General features: G+C 36.7%; 1 protein-coding gene across 1 annotated transcript in view; it reads right to left on the bottom strand.

Annotated features, from left to right (window-relative positions):
• The window catches only part of unc13a (unc-13 homolog A (C. elegans)), a gene marked incomplete at both ends in the record, with an annotated part of 50234 nt that overhangs the window by 15165 nt on the left and 12648 nt on the right, over window positions 1-22421 (bottom strand). Inside the window, 24 exons of the mRNA XM_079807072.1 lie at window positions 215-244; window positions 4945-5068; window positions 5139-5291; window positions 5377-5465; window positions 7422-7499; window positions 7630-7653; window positions 7746-7823; window positions 8334-8477; window positions 10391-10487; window positions 10594-10720; window positions 11430-11515; window positions 11602-11735; window positions 12128-12262; window positions 13088-13177; window positions 13399-13467; window positions 13558-13711; window positions 13797-13960; window positions 16730-16845; window positions 17008-17177; window positions 17270-17411; window positions 17492-17719; window positions 18354-18573; window positions 18670-18744; window positions 21242-21320. Of these exons, the coding sequence (XP_079663198.1) occupies window positions 215-244; window positions 4945-5068; window positions 5139-5291; window positions 5377-5465; window positions 7422-7499; window positions 7630-7653; window positions 7746-7823; window positions 8334-8477; window positions 10391-10487; window positions 10594-10720; window positions 11430-11515; window positions 11602-11735; window positions 12128-12262; window positions 13088-13177; window positions 13399-13467; window positions 13558-13711; window positions 13797-13960; window positions 16730-16845; window positions 17008-17177; window positions 17270-17411; window positions 17492-17719; window positions 18354-18573; window positions 18670-18744; window positions 21242-21320 (2806 nt within the window). The remainder of the gene's footprint in view (window positions 1-214; window positions 245-4944; window positions 5069-5138; window positions 5292-5376; window positions 5466-7421; window positions 7500-7629; window positions 7654-7745; window positions 7824-8333; window positions 8478-10390; window positions 10488-10593; window positions 10721-11429; window positions 11516-11601; window positions 11736-12127; window positions 12263-13087; window positions 13178-13398; window positions 13468-13557; window positions 13712-13796; window positions 13961-16729; window positions 16846-17007; window positions 17178-17269; window positions 17412-17491; window positions 17720-18353; window positions 18574-18669; window positions 18745-21241; window positions 21321-22421) is intronic.

The raw sequence follows: 22421 nt of genomic DNA on the forward strand, positions 1-22421 counted from the left end.
AACTATGTGAGGATTCGAAAGGGCACATAGGTAGCTATAAATGGTGTCTATAGGGAAACCCACAACTGCATTGAAAACAAGGGGTAAAAAAAACACTGCTTCCACCGGTTTGTTTCAACAGGGGGACCCAAGTCACACAAAGAAGACACTGAGAATGAGAGAGAGAGAGAGAGAGAGACAGGACACATTGAGCTAAAGGGGATTCAGTTCTTACATCACTGTGACAAGCAAGCTTCACCCTGCCCTGTGAAGAGAGGATAGTGTAATTAACTTGAGAATTGGCCTTGGCGCTCTTTAATAGGCTGACAGTGTCTATCATCCAGTAACTGACTAACAGGCCAATCACATAACTTCAGGAAGAAACAAATTATGAAAAATGAGAAAACAAAAATGGAAAACATGTTTTTTTCAGTCATTACAGTTTGTTACAGAGACAGAAAAAATGAAATTGTCATTATTTATGTACCCTCGCATAATTTCGAACTCGTTAAATTGTTTTCCTTCTGTGAAACGCAAAAGGAGATGTTTTACAGAATGTTCACGCCATCATTTTCCATTCAATAAAGGTGAATGGGGACTGGAGCTACAAAGTCTAAAAATGACCAAAAAGTGCCATAAAAGTAGTATAAAAGTAATAAAAAAAGTCATTATTTGCTAAAAGATGTTTTACGCAATAAGGAAAAGTTTGAAAGGTTTAGCTAAAATGTTTTATATAAAAAAGTAAAAAAATGTTTACATTTGTTTTTAAAATTAAATAAATACATTTGTCAGTAAATAAAGTTTAACTCTCTTGCATCTGGTCCGTTGATGAAGCCATGTCTTTTGCAATATAAATATTTAACCCTCTGGGGTTCTTCATTTATGGGTCACACTCAGGACCTTCGGGTCAAAAATGACCCGGAGGGTGGGATTAAGATAAAAAAGATTTGAGTAAAATCAATGAAATATATTTTTGTTCAATAATATTTTTTCTTTTCTTTTTTGGTGTTTTGAGATAACTTTATGATTTATAATTAATATTTATGCAATAACGATGACCCATTTTTTCCCATTGAATATAATAAAAAAATTATATATATATATATATATATATATATATATATTCATTTTTTTATTTTTTTTATTAAAGCTGTATTTCATTTTAGAGTCAAGCCTAGGCCTCATGAAAGCAATTTTTTTAATGAGATCGGTGCCATCCGGTGGACACAATGAGCATTTTTATCACGCAATAGCACGTTTTTACCACTATAGTGGATCTTGAGTTTTATACATTTTTTTTTTATCGTAGCTTCGGCGGAATGGTCCGAAACTTGGTGACTTTTTTGGTACTTGTTATATGAACACAGGATTTGGGGACAGGGTTTGAAAAGTCTAAGGGGTCGTAAAAAAAAATAGTCACACTCAGGACCTTCGGGTCAAAAATGACCCCCATAGGAAATTAATGGGAAATTTGTTTTTTTGTGCATACAATCTACAAATCAGCCAGGATGCAGAAAAAAAGGACTCAACAGTGAAGGGTGAATCTCTAAAACATCAAGAGTGCAAAACAGACACACACACACTAATACACACGCACACACACACAAATTAACGTGTGCCATTCCAAAAGCTAATTGTGTTTGTGTGTGTGTGTGTGTAAGAGTTTTTTTTGTCTGTTTTGCACTCTTGATGTTTTAGAGATTCACCCCTTCACTGTTGAGTCCTTTTTTTCTGCATCCTGGCTGATTTGTAGATTGTATGCACAAAAAAACTCTGTATTTTCTTATTCTTGCCAATTTCCCATTAATTTCCTATGGGGGTCATTTTCGACCCGAAAGTCCTGAGTGTGACTATTTTTTTTACGACCACTTAGACTTTTCAAATCCTGTCCCCAATTTTTGTGTGCGTTCATATACCAAGTACCAATAGTCACCAAGTTTTGGACCATTCCAATGAAGCTACGATTTAAAAAAAAAAATATTTTAAAAAATTTGGGTCAGAAATGACCGAAGAGCCCCAGAGGGTTAATAATTCAGTTCCAAAGTTTAACATTGCAATACTATAGTAAATATAAACAAATGTAATGATGTAAGATAATATAAACTAAATATTTTCCAAAATTTTTATTCTAAAATGAATTTTTCACAATATAAATTGGATCTTGATAAATTGGATCTTGATTGAGCTGAATTTTTTAATTTTAGGATGGGGGTATATCTGGATGATCATATTTGGGAGTCCGTGACATTTAAAACCCCTGACTTTATTGACGTTAAAACTGATGTGACACAAAATTGATGTGCCATATTTGAATATATACGCACATTTGAATGATATTTGAGAGCTATGGCAGACGGGAAGAATTTCTGTATCGACGTGAGGGTGAGTAAATGATGACAGACTTTTCATTTTTGGCTGAACTGTCCCTTTAAGGCAAAGTAGTTAACACTCATATTCATTTAATATTTAATATTTAATATCAGATTTCTGTTTAGTATGATTTGTAATCTAAGAGACCAATGAAACTAAGCAAAGGTGAAAACTATTAAATTCTTTCAAGACAATTCAGAAAAGAAAATTACGAAAACATCTTCATATGACATGGTTTGAAAAACAAACAAACAAGCAATATTTGCACTGTAAAATGACAATACAATTTTTTACAAGCAACTGACGACTAGACTGTATTGTTAAAATACTATTTCTGGACTCTCAAGCAGGAACAGACATCAGTATGAGACCTCGGCATTCGATCAGGCCAGTTTCGGTACAACAACACGAAAAACCAAATACCAGGACAGATTGACAGAATAATGTCTGCAGAGACTAAAAAGAGAGACTCGGGAGTTGAGGTGAAGATCAGACGCAAGCAACAACCCACAGAGGAGAGGTTTCAAACAGGTGACAGAGACGGGGAGGGTGGACCACCTGAAACCGGTTAACGTCACCCAGATAATAGACCCACCACGGACACCAGACTGGGAGCGCAAGAGTGTCGCTTCCAGGAGAATGAGTTGAGGAAGGGGTTGGCAGTCATACGTGGGGCGGACATCGGATTGCAAGTTTCGTTGGGGTGGGAATCGGAAAAGGGCCTTGTCCAAGTCAATTAGGAAATGCACCATGCTGCAGCCACCTCGGGTATACAGACCACTGAGGGGGCCAGGGAAAGGAGAGGAGATGGACAAAGAAGAGAAGAGAGAGACAGCGAGAGAAAGAGAGAAAGACGTGACAGGTGAATGAGGATGCATTGGACAAGAGGAAGGGAGGACATGGCAGCCACACAGAGCAGGAGGTGGTGGGAAAGGGTCACCCAGCGTGGACGGACTGCGGGACATACAGACGCACAGACAAAAGTGCTCTGGTACTTACTATCATCTGTGGAGGTGGAGCGGGGGGAGAGCGAGAATGTAATAACCAGAGAGAAGGGTCAGTGAAGCTACAAAGAGCCCCACATCAAATCAAAAGAAGCATTAACATTCAGACTACAGGACCGGCTTCGGGCCTGATACAATATTACGGTAAGTCCCAAGGTCTGTGCTCGCCCCGAGGGACTAAATCTGGCCTAGTCTGGAGGAATAATTGAGCCGAAAATGAAAAATCTTCCAACCTGGTATGTGTTCTTTCATCCATGAAACACAAAAGGAGAAATTTTGACGGATGTTCAAGCTGCTCTTTTCCATACAATGAAAGTGGATGAGGACCAAGGGCTCTCAAGATATAAAATGGACATAAAGCCACATACGACTTGTGCGCTAAATTTAAAGACTTCTGAAGCAAATGGATCAGTTTGTGTGAGGAACAGACTGAAATGTAAGGAGTTATTTACTGAAAATGTCTTAACTTATCATTTTCAGTAGCTCTCAAGCCAAATGTATGCACATTCAAAGTGCGTGTTTACCTAACTTAAATGGATAGTTCACCCAAAATGAAAATTGTGTCATTATTTGCTTAGCCTCAAATTGTTCCAAACCTGTATGAGTTATAAAAGAAGATATTTTGAAGAATGTCGGTAAACAAACAGTTGATGGACCCCATTGATTTCCATTGTATTTTTTCCCATACTATGGAAGTCAATGAGGCTCATCCACTGTTTGGTTAACCATATTCTTCAAAATATCTTCTTTTTTGTTCAGCAGAAGACAGACACTCATACAGGTTTGGAACAACTTGAAGGGGAGTTAATTTTTTGTTTAATTCTTTACACAAAACCATTGTCCTGGGCCACTTTTATAATGTCCCTTTTGAACAGGGAAAAGAGCCTTTGTTGTAGAAAAAAGAACAGCATGAACATACTTCAAAACATCTCCTTTTGTTTCCATAGACGAAAGTAAGTCATACCAGTTAGGAATGACAAATGAGTAAATGTTGACAGTTTTGGAGTAAATTTGTGTCCTTTTTCAATTAGAATTACAGTAATTGGCAAATGATTAACTAGGCCAATAGGGTGATGTCTCCTGTCACAATCTTAAAAAAACTGATATGGGTCTCTTTTGTTAAAATAAACAAATACAAACAAAAATACAAAAAGAATAACAGTTATATCAAGACAAATTAAAAGCAGTAAGTTGTCTCTGTTCCTGTAGAAATGCTCTCAAAAATGAACTAGGATTCAAAACTGTAGAAATACAGTTAATAAAACTTTTTTAAGCCAAGATTAATATACATGAAATGTACAACTGTATGACTACAGGACCAGAGAGCAGTCTCGAGAGGTGCTTGAATGATATGGTGCACTCCCAACGTTTTTAGAGTGGAAAGATGTGTCTTTCGTCCAAGGTGATTTGATTTGGGAAAGGGACATGTTTTGTTGGGCAAGAGGAGATATATTTCCAGTCCTTCTGAGTCTTCATGATCCATAGCAGAATATACAATGCTGTAAACAATCTTCACATTTATATAAAAGGATTTCTAAATGTAGTACGCCTCAATAATCTGCTCTTAATGAAGTTCTAAACAGCTCATTACCGTTTGGTCAGTCAAAGGCGGCAGAACAATCGTCTTCTCCATTGTGTTCATGACCAGCTTCCAAAGCTCCTTCAGTACTCGCTTCAATACTGTCTTCTCGCAGATTTTGGCAAACAGCGTGAGGCTGACAGGGAAAAAAAAGGTAAGATTGAAGTGGAAGTGTGACATTTCTAAGAAGAAGATTAGCATCTTACTTGCTGTCAAGGAAGTCCATGATGGGCTGGAGGACGTTGTCTGCGTCCTGTGCCACGCTGCTGCAAGCACTTGCTGGCACGTTCCCTGTCCCCTTCACCTGGCTAAGTATGTCACCCATCTGCTTGACATTTTCTTCGATGTTTGGTTGGAAACTAGTGAGAGAACAAGGTGGAGAACAGATGTTACTCCAAAAGTAGAGCACAGGAGCTATTTCTTCCTGATCCCTTGGGACCTCACCTGGTGGCAAAGATCCTTGCAAGGTCATCCAAAACATTGTTGAGCTTCAGCTGGAGTTCTTTCAAAATGTCGCTAGCTTCAACATTCAACTGAAAGGGACATTAAAGGATTAGTTCAGCTAAAAATTAAAATGATCCCATAATTTACTCACCCTCAAGCCATCCTAGGTGTATTATGACGTTCTTCTTTCAGCCAAACATAATCAGAGTTATATTAAAAAATATCCTGGCTATTCCAAGCTTTATAATGGGAGGGAATGGTAACTTGGATTTTGAAGCCCAAAAAAGTGCAAAAGTGGGGGTAACGCATTACTTTTAAAGTAACTTTAGTTACGTAATCAGATTACTTTTTCAAGTAACTAGTAAAGTAACGCATTACTTTTAAAATTTACAGCAAAATATCTGAGTTACTTTTTCACATTTATCGAGATTCAATCGAGAGTAAGTGCAGAGTGAGATTATTAAATGTGAGCATTTATTCATCTCACTTGCACAAAAAAAGAATCAGTACTCCTCAAAGTGAATAATATCAGTCAAATGCAAAATCAGAATACTATGCAAACCTCCAATAATTAAATATTAATAAAACAAATATTTTTATGCATTTAAGCTGACTTTATTGACCATTATTAATAATTAAATATTAAATAAAACAAATATTTTTATGCATTTAAGCTGACTTTATTGACCATTATTAATAATTAAATATTAAATAAAACAAATATTTGTATGCATTTAAGCTGACTTTATTGACCATTATTGATAATTAAATATTAAATAAAACAAATATTTTTTATGCATTTAAGCTGACATTATAGACCATTATTGATAATTAAATATTAAATAAAACAAATATTTTTTTATGCATTTAAGCTGACTTTATTGACCATTATTGATAATTAAATATTAAATAAAACAAATATTTGTATGCATTTAAGCTGACTTTATTGACCATTATTGATAATTAAATATTAAATAAAACAAATATTTGTATGCATTTAAGCTGACTTTATTGACCATTATTGATTATTAAATATTAAATAAGAATAAATTAAATTAAATTAAAAAAATTTGGTTTTAATGGGGGAAGTGTTAAACTTTTTACTCCTGCGACCCATTCTTCCATTACCCAGAATGGCAGCACAGCTGAAAGGTTTACACTGTCCACGTGTGAATTTGCATTTTTACCCCAGCTCATTCTTATTCTTTCAATTTTGGTGTGTAGAGGTCTTTACATTTGCACAAACAAAACAAGCCCAACCAGGTGAGAAAAAGTAACGCAAAAGTAACATAACTTTTCTTAAAAAGTAACTAAGTAACTCAATTAGTTACTTTTTAAGGGAGTAATGCAATATTGTAATGCATTACTTTTCAAAGTAACTTTCCCCCACACTGCATCCATCCATCATAAAAGTAATCCACACGGCTGGGTTAATAAAGGCCTTCTGAAGCGAAGGCATGTGTTTTTGTAAGAAAAATATCCATTTTTATAAATGTCTCTATTACTTTATAAACTGTAATCACTAGCTTCCATCCGCAAGTTGAATTTTGGCGGAAGAGTGGCCTTTGACCTGTCCTATGACGTAGGATGTAGGAGTAGCGTAAGCTTAGTTGAGAGTAGACGCCTCTCAAGATTCAAACAAAAATGCCTGGGAAACAAACTCAAGCTCCTCCAACATTTCTCTTTAAAAATCCTTGTTTTAGACTTCTAATTCCTGACCGGGGTTTTGTTTTGCTTTTCTTGCATACGGCCGTTACCAGAAGCCAGTGATTATAGTTTATAAAGTTATAAATATGGATATTTTTCTAAACACAAATGCACCGCTTCCCTTCAGAAGGCCTTTATTAAACCCCTGGAGCCATGGAGTACTTTTATGATGGATGCACTTTTTTGGGCTTCAAAATTCAAAAAGAGCCAGGATATTATTATTTTTTTGGGTGCAATGGTCAAAGCCACCAGAGCTTGACCATGCTCTCAGCAGGTTGTAAGTCTCTGCAAATCCAGACTTTGCTAAACCAACGTCGGCAGATTTGTGGTTCACTTACATCTTTACCTCCCATGGCCTCAAACATCTTCTCAAGCTGTACCCTGAGCTGCTGGATATTGTTGATGAGGATGCATGGCTGTGTGGAGCAAAAACACTTAGTTAAAATGCCTGAAATTCAACAAGACTGACTCAACCCACTAAAAAAAATACAGAGAGACTCTCTATCTCGCTGCATGACATATTTCACCCTTGTCAGATTTACAGACCTTAACAGCGCCATCCTTTGCATTCTAGAATCAAAGAAAACACAAACCGAATGGGTTAAATTCAGAATTTAAACAACTATTTCAAAAATATAAACCTGATTCCACAGGACTATTACCACTTTCTCCTTGGTGCAGTGGTTGGGGTAATCCCTGGAGATAATGTCCGCATAGGAGAGCAGAACGTTGCTAATGGTCTGTGGGATAAAGAGATCATGTTAAAACTAATTCCATGACAATAGCTTTTTCACAGATTGACAGTGAAGGTCATTATTAATGTTGCTAAAGACGGGTCATCTTGATTTTGCCAAGACATGTTCTTGGATCAACATATTTTGGACCAACATACCTGTCCAAAAACATAGTACTAAACCTATCCCTACCCCTCTACCCAAAAATTATCAGATTTTAAAAGTTGTGTTGTGTATACCATCCCTAAGTTAGCTGGTTAGCTGTTATGTAACAATTTGCTTCATATGACCCATTCTTTTTAAACCAGGTATAAACTAGGTAAAGTCTTTTTTTTTTTTCGTTTAAAGGCAAAACAGATTTTTGTTTGCAGTAGGTTATAAAAGTTTGCAACTAAAGTTTGCGACCAAAATCTCAGCTAAGCACTTGACTTTTACTCACTGGCATTATGTCAGTTCGAAAGTAAATGGAACGATAATGAAACTATTCAAATAAAAAGAGGAGTGTCTGCTTAGGACCTTTGCAAATCTCTTCATGTAGTGTCCAACAATCTGTGGGTCTGGGCACTCCAGCTTCTTAATGATCTCGAAGCTCTGGTTGAGCTGCGAGAAGACGTCCACTACCGAGCAGGAGAAGAGAGCGTGCTCTGAAGTTTGCTGATACTGTAGGAAAGAAAGAGTTGGATGTGCAGTCAGAAAAAGTTCTGGAATAGAAGGCGCAAGAGACCACACAAGCAATTTGCGACTAGACGTCAGGTGTGAGCTCTTTCGTCTGGAAATAATTGGGTTGAGGTGAGACTGTGGCAGATTCCCAAAGGGGGCTCGGTGAAACTAATGAACTAAAGAGGGTGCTTATTGGTTCAGGAACATGCTGAGGTCCTCCGAGGGCATTCATTCATCAAATTTGGACATGTCTGGCTGCAGGCTGGAGGTCTGTTGTTACTTTAACTTATTACAGCTGTAAAAAGCGAAATAATGTGAAAAGTTTACAGTAAATTATAAAATAAATAAAACTTTTCTCAGAAATGAATCGTTGCATGTACAAAAAGTTTGAATCATGAGACATGAGGTGCATATTTTTGTGTCCAAGAACATTAATTCCTTTTAAAATAATTTGATAAATTCATGACATATCCCACTTTGTTCTATAAAACCTATTTAGTTTGAATTTGTTTTAGTCCATTTAAATAATACATTTTATGTTTTATTATCTTAAACTCCCAAAATGTCAGGTGGTCCAACTGTCCAAACCAATGAACTAAGAAAACTATTTAAAATGGTGTCTTAATAATAAAAAATTGAAAACTTAATACTATGGCGTCATTTTAGGTTTGAAACCTTTCACATAAACACATTTTTATAAATATCAGTAGTTTTAAATCTGTTGAGATCATTTAAAAACTTTTGTCCAGCAATTTGTATATTCTCAAATGTCAGGGTGGCACAACTTCAAACATGGCTCTTTTATTATGAATTGACAATAGCAGTAAACATGATAATCATCCAGAGGAGCCCAACTGATCCTTATGACAGAGTGAAAAGGTTTGTAGATCTCTCTCAAATATACTAGTAAAACTGCTAATTTAAGAATGGGTAGGTTGGTACACTTTCCATGTCAGGTGGTACAACTACAGTATATAGATACAACTATTTGGTTGTACTGCCTGACATAAAAACAGTCAAAAAATGAATTTCAACTCTTTGAAATGTTATTTAACAACTGAAACTTGTTTAAAAAATTGTTCATGATTTAAATTTTTTTTTTTGAATAACACCAACACAATACAACACTTTATGTTAGAAGTGATTAATCGCGGTTAATCAATTTGACAGCACTAGTATTAATGCAATAATCATACTATATTTAAAAATGCGTAAGATATTTATATATTAATATATTTTTTTGAAACTTGAAAGTTGAAAATTGTCCCAAAAAAAGAGAAACACTAGTGCTGTCAAATCGATTAATCGCGATTAATCGATTTGACAGCACTAAAACTTACAGAAAAGAAAATCATCTAAAAATGTTATTAAAAAACATACAGAAAAGAAAATATATAAACATTTTATAAAAAAAAGAAAAATTTTCAAAAATATATATAAAAAAACATTCAGAAAAGAAAATCATAAAAAAGAAAAACCATATGGCAAAGAAAAACAAAATGGTATGAAAATCATAAAAGAACACCTTATGAAACAAGAACACTGTATGAAACTTGTATGAAATGTTTTTTTTTTAAGATTTTAAAGATTATTTTGTAATTGTGATATAGTTCAGTACTGATATTTAAAATGAAACATTAATCTAACATTAAATGTTTTATATATTTCTACACTATTATAGTCTGAAACCACATTGAAAATATGGGATATAAATGTTATTTATAACAACAACATTGAAAAAAAGTATTATTACAGTTATTTAAATTTGTTCTATGTTAAGCATAGATCTTTTTTATTGATATATATTGATAACTGATTTATAAAATATATTGATTTATAAAATATTGGTTCTTGTAACCTGCATCGAATGGCCTTGAAGCTAGGAACCAAAAGGCAAGAGAAATAAATCTCACCCCATCTTTTTTGTCACGCTCCAGGGCTCCGTGCAAGAAGTCTCGAGACACCTCCTCATTCTCATCCAACCACTGGATGACAAATGGCTCAAACCACCTGCAGAATAACATCACCACCTAAAGCTTTATTACCCATCATATCATGGTCACAGTGACATTTTGAGTGTGCGCGGTATCATTTTTGTGTGTGAGATGCCACTCACGCGGGATATTCAGGCACTCGGCTCTTGAAGAAAGGCAGGTCTTTGCAATATTCATTGTAAAGCCACTTTACTTTGAAGTGCAGGTTCATGTAATCGGCACTCTTGCACAGGCGGTTCTTTTCATGCTCTGAAAGACATGAGGTGAAGACAAAAGCTCTTCATGAAACAGTTGAAGATTTAACAGCACATAATGCATCTATGCAGAATGGAGGACCCCTACTGAATCAGCAGATGAGAAGAACTCCACCACATGTTGACTTTTCACCAAGTGTGAAATTTAAGTGGCTATCAGTGAGAAACCCTGCAATGCTTGTGCTTCTAACTAAAATTCAAACTTTAGTTAAGTTATAATCATTCATGACCTGAGTTGAAACTTTTTAATTAAATATCATGAGGTTTTGAGTCTTGATAGTGATATATAGCTCTACAAAATGAATGATTAATCCACGCAAAAGCATAATCCAGAAAAGACAATTATCAATTCGACTGCACTGACACTATCAGATAAGAACAAAACTTGAACTGAATTGAGCTGGAAGACGATACTATCGTTTTCTGTAGAGATGCCTTATGGCTGAATCGAATTAGTTTCTTAATAATTGACAACAATTTGCATCATTGATTCAGTTATTGAACTGAACTGAATCAACATAGAACTGACTCAACGTAAATAACAACACTATTGTCTTCTGTAGAGCTGCTTATGATTGAATTTAACTCGTTACATAATGGATGAACTTTACGCATGTATTGAACTGAAATGACTTGAGCTGAATTTTAATTTGTCCCATATAAATAAAATAAAACTGAGGAAAAGTCCCTAAGTTTAGACTCACCTTCCATTGCGTACTTCATATCCTGGGCAAACAGGTTCCACATAACCTCTGCGCTGATCTTTCCAACATTGAGCTCCTGGGGAAACCTGTGTGGATCAGAGCAAGCAATATTAATATCCTAAACAGGATGTGCATTGGGAGATTTTGTGAAATAACATGGTGCCGGACTCACTGGTTAAGGCAGGGGGTGTAAGAGTTCTTGTCCTCTTCAATAATTGAGACAATGAGGGTGATTAGCTTAGACCAGAAGTCCAGATTCTTAATACTTGGACCTTGTTCCTCTGGAGGAACCTCTCCTTTTTTGCTCTGCATAGAAAGAATTCATTTTGAAATCCAATGGAAGCTTGAAGCACATTATGTCTTTTCATCATCTGCCAAACTCCGGAAGAAATTACCCTACTAAGCGCACAGCAGGAATGGCTTATTTCAGCCGGCAAGCAAACAAGCAAATGTATGCCAACTACTCCAGGGGAACAAGATATGGAACAATCCTGCAAAGCTTTGCAGCAAAATATAATAAGTAGCCCAGGGTCAGATGTTTAATTCAACAGGAAGAGTGTTTGATATTTATGAAGGGAGTCTGTAACATCTTCAAAGCAGCATAAACAAAAGCTGCGAGATGAATTGCACTGATAAAATGACATGGATGCTCCCGAGGCAAAAAGCTTTGGGGCTTGGCCAAGGGAGTGACGACTCACCGGATCTGTTTGGTATTCTCGACTATACAGTTCATGGCAGTTGTTGAAAATGTACTCGTAGGTAGAGTTGAGGCAAGCCTTCACACAGTCCTTGACTACCTGGCTGGCACGAGGAGGACTCTGAAGCTCTTGGACCTAGAGAAGAAGGGTTCATGGTTCATTTAGATGGATAATTCAGCTATGAACAACATTTTTAATATTGTAAACTTTAAAATCATACAAAAGAAAGAAAATCGCACGAAAACTGAAAAGTGGTACGAAAATCAAACAGAAATCACACGAAAAAGAAATCGTAAAAGAACTTGCATACAGAGAAGAAAATTATTAAAATTATAAGAAAAAAAGAAAAATGCAAAAAAATCATAAACTAAAAAATATGAAAAAAAATTATTATAAAAAAAGAACAAAACATACGGAAAAGATAAACAAAATTGAATGCGAATCATAAAAGATCACCTTGCAGAAAAAGAACAGCGTACAAAAATTGTATGAAACAAGAAAACTGTCCAAAAATCATAAAAAAGAAACATTTTTAAACAAAAAGGAAATCATACGAAAATCGTCTGAAAAAAAAAGAAAATTGTATGAAAAAGAAAATTGCATGAAAATCGTGTGTAAAGAGAAAAAACATGGCAAAGTAAAATAACATTTTATGAAAAAGAACATCGTATGAAAACTGTATGAAAGATAATTCTACAGAAAAGAAAATCATACACATTTCAAATGAAACAATTTTATGAAATGTTTTTTAATGAAATGTAATTTCGGAAATACTAAAATCACATGAAAAAAGGAAATTGTATAAAAAAATAAAATCTCCAGAAAATTATATGAAAAGAAAATCATACAAAAATAAATTGTGCACAAAAAAATTGTACAAATATTTTAGGATGATATATTGACACAAAGCACCAAATAGAGCTTCAATACATGACCATGATCAATACATTCACAACTAACCTTCATCCTGAAAAATGTGATACTGGTCAGTAGGTCCACAGTAGACTTGAGGTCCTGTAGCCTCTCAGGACTGCTAGCTGGGAAATTATTCTAAGAGACACAAGAGGGAGTGTCATCAAGACTCATTTCCTCTTGAAATAGTTTATACTTTTTAATACTACTTTATGCTTTTAATACTTAGTCGCTTCAAACGAATTATTCTCATTTGTCAGACTGGACTGGGAACGCCATACTAACCATTTAACTTTAGTTAAGAAAGATCCTTCAAACAAAAGCAAGAAAACATTCAAAACTCCAAAAAGTCACAATACCCTGTACATAGAGAGGTCAATCCTCAGAGAGTTGTGGAGCTGGTCCAGAAGCTTGACAAATCGCTCTTTCTACAGAGAACAAACAAGAAACCACCCCAAATTATTGCCACAAACACTTTAATGCTGAAATGTTCACTATGTGATGGCTCAAGCACTCACCCCAAAGTTGGAGGCAGCGAAACGGTCAGAGGCAGATACATTGTTGGTGGCCTGGGTTGTGTGAGCGTAGTAAGCATTGATGTTGGCCAGTAGAGTGCTCATGACAGCAGGCACACCAGGACACATGTACTTTGATGACAAGCAGGCAAAGTGTCTAGAAAAAAGAAGGGACAAAAAGTACCTGAGTACCTAAGCAAACACGTAAAACATCAATGCCGAAATAGTGGGGACAGTCATACGTCATGGCTTGATAAATGGACTCGACTCCGTAACGCATGGCAAACTCATCAACAATTTCTTGGGGCGTCTCTTCGAAGTAAACCTTCCATGCGTCATCACCCTTGGCATCTGGTATCTTCACCACCCCGTTGTTCTGGATGTCCGTTAAATAGTGGAAAAGGTTCTATGGAGAGATGGAAAGAGGGTGTACATGCTAAGTACTTGCTAAGGACTAATTTGATGTACTCTAGCAGGAACTATGTAGCTTGTTAATAAATGTCCGTAGGTGGAAAATTAATAATAATAATAATAAATATAGCTGCAAGCAGCCATTAACGGGGCCAAGCGTAACAGAAGCAAACAAGGAAGATAGCAGCAGACCAACTGAAAAAATGAGTAAAGACATTTGAAGCAAAACCGTTAAAACACCACATTAAAACATTGAGTTGTATAGTGCCAATGTCATGTTTTGTTCTATTATAGCGCCACCAAGAGGCACAATCCTACAAAATTTTTTATGTGTCATCGGAGTGAGCCCATACATGTGTGTGTCAATTTTGGTGAAAATATCTCATTTCGTTTTGGAGTTATAGACATTTATATGAAAAAACATGTAAAAAATGACTGACACTTGACTTTGATTGGATTTTACTACCCCTTACTATCAATATTTTGACATTTGGGCTTCTATATATAGCTATCGACCTATGTTTACGATTTTCTGGCGCTGGTTTCGTCTCGATCGGACTAGCGGTTTTGACGATATCAGCTAAAGTTTTTTTATGCGCTAATTTGTCGCGCTGCGCAAACCATACGCCGAAACCTGGCAAGTCTGGTATCGTTGGACTCGGCAAGGATTCAGGAGACAAAAAAAGTTAGTCCCATGAAAATAAGTCAACCCCACCCAAAGTTATAAGCGTTTGGGAAAAAAAATTATCCACTAGGTGGCGCTGTTTCGAAACTTGCCAGGCTACTTCCGGTTCTCGTGATGATGACCCATACCGAGTTTCGTAACAATCCGTTCATGCGTTCATAAAATACAGCATTTTAGCACATAATTCAAAATGGCCGACAGTCAAAATGGCCGATATGGTAAAATTGGATATCAGACGACTCGGCATGCCGTCCTGAATCTAACGAGACCACTTTTATGATTTTTGGACAAACAGTTCAGAAGTTATAAGCAAAAATAGCCATTTTTCGTATCTCTGGACCAGTAGGTGGCGCTGCACCGAAACGCTGCATGTTGCCTCAAGTCATGCTTGTGATGACTTGTACCAAGTTTGGTATACAATTATTGAATACAATAAAGCGTTGCGGAGATATTGCCTTAAGTGTGTTTTTTCAAGCGTTACGTAAAATTTGTTTGCGTGTTAATCAAAAACGATTTAACGAATCAACTTGAATTCCATATTTTTTTGTCAACCCTGTCTGGAGATGATCTGGTTCAATTTTCGTGAAAATAGGACCAACGGCCTAGGACGAGTTCGAAAAAGTTGGGTTTCGTTTAATTCAAAATGGCGGGAACATTGTAATGACGGAAAATGACGTCATAGGGTGCAATCGAATCGTCTTGAGCCAAGGAATCAGAGGAAAAAAGAATTTTGTTTCTAGCCCTTATGGTTCAAAAGTTATTAGCATAAACATGAGTCAAATTTTGGACTGATGGTGGCGCTAGAGGGATTGAGTTTGAGACTCCAAATTTGCTTCGGTGACATTTCAGACTGTCTTCTATTAGTGTGCCAAATTTCACAACTTTTTACCATACGGTTCTATGGGCTGCCATAGACTTCGTGGCGGAAGAAGAAGAAGAAGAAGAAGAAGAAGAAGAAGAAGAAGAAGAAGAAGAAGAAGAAGAAGAAGAAGAAGAAGAAGAAGATGAATAATAATAATAAGAACGGGAACGGTTTCAATAGGTGCCTTCGCACCTTCGGTGCTTGGCCCCTAATAATACATTTTATTTATCCATATTTTACATGTTATAAAGTAAAATATCTAGCTTCCGCCGGAAAAAAGCGTAACTGGCGCGAAGATGATTTTGGATGTAGCATAAGCATTTTGAACTTCAAGAAGGGTTACTTTATAACGTGTGAAATATTTTTCTTATACAAACCCATCGATTCGCTTCAGAAGTCCTTTATTAACCCCCCGGAGCCATGTTGATTACTTTTATAATGGATGGATGCACTTTTTTGGGCTTCAAATTATGGGCTGCCATTCACTGTCATTATAAATCTTGAATTAGCCAGGACATTTTTTAATAAAACTCAGATTGTATTCGCCTGAAAGAAGAGTGTCATATACACCTAGGAAGGCTTGAGGGTGAGTAAATTACGGGATAATTTTCATTGTTGGGTGAATGAAAACTGCACCTTTCATAAGAACCAAGGTAACCTTAAAAGCAAGCCAAGCAAGCCAAACAGTAATATAAAAAAATAATCAAAACCAAATAACAATAAACAAATCCCATTAGAATTACAGAATACAACAGCATAACAGCACACATGTAGAGTAGGATTATAGATACAGTAAGCTAATAAAAAGCAGGTAATAAAAAAGCCTGGGTAAAAAGCGAAGTCTTAAGACGGGATTTGAAAGCATGTAGACTGTCACTTTTACGAATATCGAGAGGGAGAAAGTTCCATAGACAAGGGGCCGCATAGCTAAAAGTTTTATTGATTTTTAAAAAGTTAGCTGAAGACCCATCTTTAATTTCAGCTAAACAACTGGACAAAGAAGGTGGAGGAAAAGAGCCAGAGGGTTTCGAAGAGAGGTTGAGCTGGATGTGATCAGAGTAGCAGTGAAAATGGATACCATATTTTCTGAAAATGTGGCCCAGAGGGAGTAAGTAGATGACGAATAGAAGCGGGCCCAAAACAGAACCCTGAGGAACACCAGTAGTAACTGTAGTAAATGAGATTGGCAAACATGATCATGGTAGTATCAGACTGACCTCATGCAAGCAAGTATACTGGACGTGGTACGGAGCTACGGTTTCCTCTCCTTTGATCTCCACACTGATGTGCATACGAATGGCTCCTGACACAGCAGACTTGTCTGTGCGCTTGTCTGAAAGGAAATGAAATGAAGCTGGTAAACTTAAAAATCATACAAAAGGAAAATCACAAGGAAAACCTGAACGCAATGTAAATAGAACACAAATATAACATTACATTAATCTTATCAATGTATTTCGATATTTTCTAAAGAAAATATGGCTTGGTTACTCACCCAGGTTGTACCAGACGTCCATCTCACCGCTCAGAGTTCGTACCTCGATGATGGTCTGACCGAGGAAGTCGTCAGACTCACGTTTGAACTTCTGCTTTACCCTGGACTTAATATCGTCATCCTCATCCCACACGCGCACTTTGATCCGATCGGAAGAGTTGTGACACTCACTGTTGAGACATTTTTGTATCACTGTGAGCGCTCATTCTCGATAAAATCTATTAGATATATATTAAGCGAGATACAAAAATAGTCCACTTACAAATTGAAGCTCTCATCCCATACGGGGTTGAGGTTGCCATAGATAGTCTTGGTCCGTTTTTTGGTCTTGCCTACTTGCACCGTAACATAAGGGTCGCTGGAGCCGGTCTTGTCCTTTGCCTGTAGGCCCTGGGCGCATAACACTGAGCGCAGAAACAGGGTTAATACTAAGATAACCAATATGATATATAACAAACTTGTACTGTTTGAAGTGGGTCATTACCGGTGATGCTGATCTTGGCCGACCACTTGGAGGTTCCATCCAGGACGCTTTGCTTGATCTGCTTCATGTGCGCCACGTGCGTGGCCTTGATGACTGCAAACACTTCCTGAATCAGCTCAAATATCTCAGGCTTGTTCCGTTCACGGATCTTCATGCGGTCTTTCAACACCATGATGATGTTCTGTGTGCGATCCTCAGCTCCATGCTTAGAGCTCTTCTCCGCCGCCCCTGCAGAAAATGGATAAGGTTTATATACATATATATTATATATTTACACTACCGGTCAATGAATTTGGAATAATCATAATGTTTTTGAAAGAGGTCTATTTTGCTCACTTGATCAAAAATCAAGTAATTTAATATGTAATTTATTCCTGTGATGTAAAGCTGAATTTTCAGCATCATTACTCCAGTCTTCAGTGTCACATGATCCTTCAGAAATCATTCTAAGATGCTGATTTACTGCTCAATAAACATTTATTATCATCATCAATGCTAAAAACAGTTGTGATGATTAATATTTTTGTGGAAACCGTGATTCAATACCATTCAAAGTTTTGAGTAAGTAAAAAACACTTACAAATTATTCCTGAGGGATCATGTGACACTGAAGATTGGAGTAAAGATGCTGAAAATTCAGCTTTGCATCACAGGAATAAATTACATTTAAAAATATATAAAAATTGAAAAGAAATCTTTTAAAATGTAATAAATTATTTAAAAATGATCAAATAAATGCAGCCTTGGTGAGCAAAATTTGTAATTATTCCAAACCTTTAACTGGAAGTGTATATTTATATTTGTATATTTGTATATTTGATATATTTGAGAGTAATGAAAGAAACTCAATAAGGAATCTTACTCTGCAGACAATCGGCATTGAGTAAATCTTGACACTTCTCGTGGCACTTGACCCCACACTCGGTGCAGCGCATGCCCTGTCGAGCGATTCCCCACAGAAGCCCCTCGCACTCGTAGCAGTAGGTGGGCGTGGTTGCCGTCCACACCTCAAAGTTGTGTGGTGTGGTACATGAAATGGGGTAGATCAAAGCCTGCAGGGTCTTCTTATAGACATGACTCTTCTGCAAGATCATTGAACAAATCAACAGGTAAATGGAAAATGGTTCTGAACTGCAACATGCGAATATACAGGAAGAAAACAGGGCTGGTTGACATACCAATTCTTCATTGTTAAGTGTGCTGGAGGCCATAGCAGAAGTGATGCCTGCTTTTCGAGAGTTCTGGACAAGGGACTACAAGAGAAAACCAACATGTAGGGCTCAAAATAAAATGAGGAGCAAATGTGTGTATATATTTGATGTCTAATATATGATATTAACTGAAAACTGTTTTTAACAGTATTTTTGTCAAACTTACTTATGACAAAGCAAATTATATTTTAAAATATAACAATCTAAGTAACAAAAACAATAAAATAAAAATTATACAGAATGCAAATATATATATATATATAAAATACACTCGCTGTTTGGATTTAAATAGGCAAATGCTTAAGAGTCAATGATTTCATCTTTATAGCAGTGTTTCTAGCATGTTATATTGATGCACCTCTTGATGGAAATAACATTTATTTCCATCAAGAGGTGCATCAATTTTTGGTCAAGATCTTGTATTGACAATGCAAGAGTCCAGCACTCTGTAAAGTCTACTCCAGCACATCCCAAAGACCTTCAATGAATTTCATGTGTGAAACTGATTCTTCATGCTCCCACCCAACCATTCTTTCACAATGTGAGGCTGATGAATCTTGAGATTGTCATCCTGGAATATGGCCATGATGTGTCTTCCTACATGGTTGTTTAAGAAATGAAAAGCTACACACTCCATCAATTAGGGTTAGAAGAACTGTTGACAAACATATAACATAGCTAGAAACATGATAATCACTCCAATGATCCAATCATTGACTCTTAAGCACTGCCTTTAACCCTAACCCCAAAAAAGTTGTTGTTTGGATGTAAAGGGATAGTTCACCCAAAAATGGGTGATTAATTACTCGCCCTCAGGTCGTTCCAAACCCGTAAGACCTTCGTTCATCTTCAGAACACGAAAATGAAGATATTTTTTAATGGTTCAGAGAGCTCTCAGATTTCATCATAGACAGCAATTTAATTAACACTTTCAAGGCCCAGAAACGGTTGAATAAAGTCGTTATTTTGTTTGTTTTTTCCAGACAAAGAGTACTCGTCGCTTCATAAAATTAAAGTTGAACCAATGTAGTCACATGGACTATTTTAACTACGTGCTTACTACCTTTCTGGTTCTTGAAAGGTTCATTAAATTGCTGTCTATGGAGGGGTCAGAGAGCTCTCGAATTTCATCAACAATATCTTCATTTGTGTTTCCGAAGATGAACGAAGGCCTTACGGGTTTGGAACGGCATGAGGGTGAGTAATTAATGACAGAATTTCATTTGGGGGTGAACTAACACTTTAACTATGAATTTGTGATGGAATTCTTTAAAAGGATACAGTCATAAATAATGAAACAGAAAACTGTGGTTATGGCTAGAATTTAAGTATTTTACCAAGGAGTGCTGAAAAAGGTAGTACTCACCATTGCCTGCAGGAGATGAGGCATTGGGGAAAAAAATATATTTTAGAAGTTTGGTTCATTTGATTTAATTTGATTACATGCGTCACAAACTGCACAACCAGGGTTGATTAAGTTATAGAAGATGACAAGTAGAGCTAAATTCAAGTTATACTTTTTATAAAACTACTGACTCAACCACAACAATAAAGTATTTATGTAAAGAGGTCTAGAAAAGTGCTTGTACAACAATTATGCACATGGAAGACTGAACTATGGAACGAGCAGAGAGAAATACAAAAGAGAGGGGGGTACTTTGTCTTTTGGATGAATTGTTTTTGACACGCGTTTTAATTCTGAGCAAGTCAGCACTTTGGCTTCTGACTCTTAGAGTCAGTGTCGGTGATGGTAAGCTGGATTAAAACCGACAAACTGTGGAGCTGTTTCGTGCAGCATGGTAATTTCTCCCTCATCTTCCAGTACGTAGCGTCAAAGAGAGCTTGGTGCCGTTGCTTGCTCTGACAGCCCTCCAGTAAAGGCTGCCAGGAGCATTCTTGGCTGAATAAGTACGGCCAGACCTACGCGACAGCTGTCAGCTACTGAATGTTTTTTTTTTTGGCTCTCGTTACTTTGTCTAATCAATACATAACTAACTCTCCAGTCAGTCTATTGAGAAGTTTTGCAGAAAGTGAAAGTCAAAAATGTAGTTAATTAACAAGCGCTAATGCAACCTAACTCTTGAGCATTTTGTTTAAACTTATTAGGTTCAATTTAGATTGCATGTTGCCTCTATCCATGCAAGAACCAATGATGCTTGCTCTCGAAGTAGGTTATAGGCATATAACAAGGTTAGCAGGGAATGAAGTCAGCTCGGGAAGAAATACAGAGACCAAAATGAATGGGACTGTAAAGGAGACATTGAGGCAGTTGGGAGGCTGACTGGACCGGTGGAGATTCATAAGTCTACAGGGTGAATGGAGCTGAGTAATGCTCTAATAATGTCTAACCCTGTAGCCGTGATTCAAACAGATGTGCCATAGAGACTTCGGTGAACTACAGACCCTTGACAGACTGCTGCCCAAAATAACCACGCTGACTTATATAGATGGAACTTTTGAAGAGATAGGAAGGTGATGTTTGGTCCAGCAATGCTTTGGTTGAAACTTTGACGTACTGAAGCGGGGGTGTGTGACTCACCAGGTCTCGGACGAGAGGGATGGCCTTCCTCTTGCGTAGGTCAGGCATGCTGTCTATGCTGTAGAGAGCACCTCCAGGCCTGCGGATCAAACGGGAAAATGTATTTTATTAATATATATGTATATTATTATTACATTGTAAAATGTATGACTAAAAACAAACTGATGGATAAGTGTTTCTTTAATCATTTAAATTTCTTTAATTTGATTAGCAGAGCGAAAGCTTGTAAGCTTTGATGCATTTTGCAAAGAGAAGTCAGTAGATACAGCATCTAATTGATGCAATATATAAATATAAATAAATAATTGATCTGTAATTTCCAATTGATCTAATTTAGGCAACTGATTTCAACATGGGAGCAGGAACAATTTAAAATATAGCTGCGAGCAGCAATTATCAGGGTTTAAGCGTTTTTTAAGCACATGCGTAAAAAGGTAATGTGTTTTAATTTGCAAGCCTGTTACTATCGCGATCATAGATGGAAAAGACCATTTACAGCCAATACAGGCAAATTACCATAGGAAATATATGGTTTTTAAAGCTTTTTAACAGTTATCAAGATTGAGCCAAAAACCTACAACTAGTTCGCCAAAGTTGAGGTTTGAAAAAATCTCCAATATTTAACAAACGATTTGATCAACAGCGGCGGTCCTAGAGGCAAAGTTGTTTAGAATGAGGAGTTCTACCATGCGGTATGAATTCCGTGGACGTGTGCGAAAAATCATGTGGTATACAATCCTTTACGCACGTGAAACGGGGTTAACGGTGGCCGATCGAAACTCGCTGGGCCTGTTTGACTCACGGCCCTAGAGGCCTGTGAGGAATTCAAAAGAAATCGTCCTGCGTGGGATTTTTCCTCAAACTACATTGGTGTTTTTCGAGATACATAAATGTCCTCAAAGGCAGTCTTGGCACCTTGAACGAAGACACAGCATGACAATTTTCAAGTCAATCAGTTATAGCCATCTTTATGTTTTTTCCATGTTATAGCGCCACCAAGTGGCCAGTTGCCGCATGCTTTTACGCACGACCACAAAATGTGCTCTTACATAGGTGTGCAAAGTTGCAAATATCTCATTCTGTTCACAAGTTATAGCCATTTTAGTAAAAGTGGCTCCTCCCATTTTGAACATTTTGGCGGTCCATTATGACCATGAATCGAAATTTCAACCCTTTTGAT

The sequence above is a fragment of the Gobio gobio genome (genome assembly GCF_949357685.1).
Source record: "Gobio gobio genome assembly, chromosome: 24".
NCBI lineage: Eukaryota > Metazoa > Chordata > Actinopteri > Cypriniformes > Gobionidae > Gobio > Gobio gobio.